This window comes from Myotis davidii, unplaced genomic scaffold (genome assembly GCF_000327345.1).
Source record: "Myotis davidii unplaced genomic scaffold, ASM32734v1 scaffold176, whole genome shotgun sequence".
Lineage (NCBI taxonomy): Eukaryota > Metazoa > Chordata > Mammalia > Chiroptera > Vespertilionidae > Myotis > Myotis davidii.
In genome coordinates this window covers 644,815-648,691 of record NW_006287911.1, presented here as the reverse complement: position 1 = coordinate 648,691, position 3,877 = coordinate 644,815, and the positions used below count along the sequence as shown (strand labels likewise).

Sequence of the window (3,877 nt, the reverse complement as noted above, 5' to 3'; positions counted from 1 at the left end):
GTCAGTCAATTAGCATATTCCCTCCTTATTGGCTGTGGGCACCCCCATCTTTTCGATGGTGTGAGGGCCAATTAGCATATTCTGTCTTTATTAGATAGGATCATTGACTATTCATTGGTGGAATAAAAAGCCATAGTGGACTACTTCTGCTTTCCTTAAGTCATAATGGAGATATATAGAAAATTGTCTGGCTTGGGGGATCATTCTTTGCTTCTAAAGAACTAAACCTTTTTTATGCTTTTAGCTGACAGCAGATCCCAGGTACAGAGGGCCCGCTATGAGGCAGCTAATTGGAAATACAAGTATGGCTATGAGATTCCTGTGGACATGCTGTGTAAAAGAATTGCTGATATTTCTCAGGTCTACACACAGAATGCTGAAATGAGGCCCCTTGGTTGTTGTAAGTATGCTAAGAAGTACTTAAGTAATTGATAAATTTAGAATTATTCTTAGAGAAGATGCATAAAGAAAATTATTTCAGGTTCTGAACATATGGCTTGGAAATTGTGAGGAAATCTTTATAATTTATCATTAGTCAACAAAGAAGGATAGGTTTCACAACAGTACTTACAGTATTATCTTGAAACTTTAGATGCTATTAGACTTTTTATCAAAATATTTTTGTTTTGTGTGTGTGATTTGAAAGATCCAGATTGTTATATTAGGCTTTTGTAATGGGGGTTCTACGACAATTCTAGATTACTTGTTCAAATGAAATACCTAAATTAGGCATGTTAGTAATGTAGTTGTTTTCTTGACCACTCTAAAGAGTCAGGCTCACACACATATGCCTGATTCATATTTTTAGAATAAATTTCTTTTTTAAAAAAACAAGGAAAATTTTAATGGGAGAGGGATATGGTTTGCTGATTTTAGACTTAATGTAGTAAATTATCCTGAAAAATTCAACACAAGTTGCCTTTGGCATAGTGTCATTCATTCATTTATGAAAATTAAAGCAGTCAATGTAATGATCTTTCTTTAGCATCTAATCCTATTTTTTAACCTCTCACAAATTCTCCCTTCATTTCTTTGGCGATACTCTTCCTGCGCCTCACTTTCCTTAGCTCATCCTCTTCTGTTGGTCTCTTAGGAATGTTGCTCACCAGGTTTCTCTCTGTGGTCCTCTCTTTGTTCTGTCTATATGGTCTCACCCACTGTCACATTAGCTCTAGCCCAGTCCCTTCCTCTATATCCCACAGATACTTCAAATTTAAAATCATTACTATTTTCCTACTTTCATCCTTTTCTTTTGTATCCCCACCTTCCCTGGTCTTCTGATTAGTCATCAGGCTTTTCCTCAGAATATCTGTTTCTTCTCCATTTCTGGTTACTTTTTCATTATCTCTTGCCTTTGCCACTAAATTTACTTGTCTCTTTTCTCCCTTCTCACACTTTCTGAGCCTTTCCTATTGCTGCATGAGTTAGTCATTCTAAAGTCAAATTTGGTTGTTGCTCCCTTGGAAAAACTGATTGTCTAGTGTGTCAATCCCAAACTCCTTAATATGATATGCAAGGCCTCTTACAGTTTACTCCCAAGTTGCCACTTTCTTGTACTGCTTTCTTCCCTCACCTGAAGACCCAGTCATACACAGATCATTTTTCATTCCTTGGGTCTACCCTGATCTTTCATGTCTTGTTCCTTTTGCCTTGATCGCCTTGCATGTCCTTATCACCTGTTAAACCCTGTTCATCTTGCAAGACCCTAGAGTAGAGAAGTGTTTCTTGCTTCCCCCAGGCAGTAAGTGGATATCTCTTTCATGTTGCTCTTGTACTTTGTATCAAGTATGAAATGTAGAGAAAATTACAGGGTAACATAACTTTTGAATAAAGCAGATATCAGATCACCGTGATAGTGTTTGTCAATAAAATAAGGTTGAAAATTCCGCATTCGGAGACTCTAAAGCATTTATAAATGTGAAAAAAGTAGTCAGTTCATACTGAATTTTAGAAGAAGACAGACACTTAAAAGAGGTTCAGATCGGGAATGTAAGAAAGCAGGAGGTAAGCCATTCTTTAAATACATACTTTGTTACCTGCTCTGCTGAGTAGAAAGAAGTTTGATGGTAGTGGCTATTTTAATTGTCACGTCATATGTCAATCTAATAACATTAGATTTGTAATAAATTTATGTACAGAATTTAGAATTTTAATTATACTGACTTCTAGGGGAATGTATAACAACAGCAACAAAGATGGGCAGTATAGACGTGAACATTAGCCCCTATGTGTATTTCACTTTGCTCCAGCATTCCCAAGGTGTGTTACATATACTTTTAGGTCCTTGGAACTTTCACCACTAGTTCTTAAATTTAAGAAAAGAGAAAAACTATTTCTTGGTTAAGTAAATTTAAGGACTACTTAGCTAAAAGTAGGTCAACCTACAGCAGAACGCTTTAGAACACGTATGCTATTGTATATTATTTTCTCCAAAAGAATTATATAAGTATATTTTCCAAATTTATTTGACCAAGTAACATCTTGAGGAATTGGGATTCAAAGAAACATGCTTTGAGTAATAGCAAGGATTCAGAAATTTTTTGGATTACATTTGTGGTAATTTGAACTTTCTAAAAATCTGTGTTAAAACCTTTTGCAGTGTTAACCTGTATTTTGTTTATCGGGGTTTGTTTGTTTTTGTTTTGTTGGGATTTTTTTTTTCTGTTTTTCCCCCCCTTTGTTTGTTTTTAAATATAGTTTTATTTATTTTAGAGAGAGAGGAAGGGAGAGGGAGAAAGAGATAGAAACATTAATAATGAGAGAGAATCATCCATCAGCTGCCTCTTCCATGCCCCCACTGAGGATCAAGCCAGCAACCTGGGAATGTGCCCTGACCAGGAATCGAACCGGGGAACTCTTGGTTCATGGGTTGATCGATGCTCAGCCACTGAGCCACACTGGCTAGACTGTTTTATCAGGTCTTTTTTAGAACAAAACACATATTCTAAAATAGTTGGCCAGAGTAATGATTAACAAGAGCTATATGACAACACAGGAATTTTTGCTGTATAAAGGTATAAGATGTTTAATGAGGGTCTTTCTTTTTAGGTATGATTTTAATTGGTATAGATGAAGAACAAGGCCCTCAGGTGTACAAGTGTGATCCTGCAGGTTACTACTGTGGGTTTAAAGCCACTGCAGCAGGCGTTAAACAAACTGAGTCAACCAGCTTTCTTGAAAAAAAAGTGAAGAAGAAATTTGATTGGACATTTGAACAGACAGTGGAAGTAAGTTAGCCAAAAGAAGCTAAGTTTTTTTTAATGCTCCATAGAATAGTAAAGATCACTGCATACTTGACAGTCTGTAAACTCTATTCCTGGGTTATATCACATGATCCAGGTTTGTTAGCTGAATAGTAAAATTGCTGTCATTCAGCTGACATGGGAACAATGAAGATTGCTTTTCACTTAATTTCTTATCTCATTCCATAATGTATTTGAAATTGCTTTCAACAAAACACATATAAGATGGAAAAATATAACTAAGAATAGGAATCGAAGACTAGACCTAAAAGCCTGCATGGTTATGACTCAAAGTAGGCTTACACTTCTCGGTAGCAAAAGCGAAAAAATTGCGTCAGTAATGTTGCCTTATGGTGTGCTAAAGGAAAAATAAATAGCCACACACCAAATGCTCTTTCTGGTAAAAGAATATGCTCACAGAATGACTTGGTAGAGAAATTATATCTGGGATACAAAAATAGAGCTAGATTTATGCAGGGTTCTTGAGGGGATTATGTATTATGATTGGGAACTTTACCTTGTTAGGACAAGCTAAGGTTCTTTTTTGACAAGCTAAAATTTGACAAATATTTAACATTAGACTAAAGAAGCCTCTTATTTATTGCCAAGAAGTTAAAAACAAAATATTTAGTAGA

The 3,877-nt window shown here is 35.7% G+C and overlaps 1 protein-coding gene across 2 annotated transcripts in view; it reads left to right on the top strand.

The window, feature by feature from the left end:
- PSMA6 (proteasome subunit alpha 6) overlaps window positions 1-3,877 on the top strand; it is a 35,028-nt gene that overhangs the window by 26,406 nt on the left and 4,745 nt on the right. For both annotated transcript variants that reach the window (XM_015561315.1, XM_006759701.2), the window contains exons 4-5: window positions 245-400; window positions 3,049-3,227. In XM_015561315.1, the coding sequence (XP_015416801.1) occupies window positions 245-400; window positions 3,049-3,227 (335 nt within the window). The remainder of the gene's footprint in view (window positions 1-244; window positions 401-3,048; window positions 3,228-3,877) is intronic.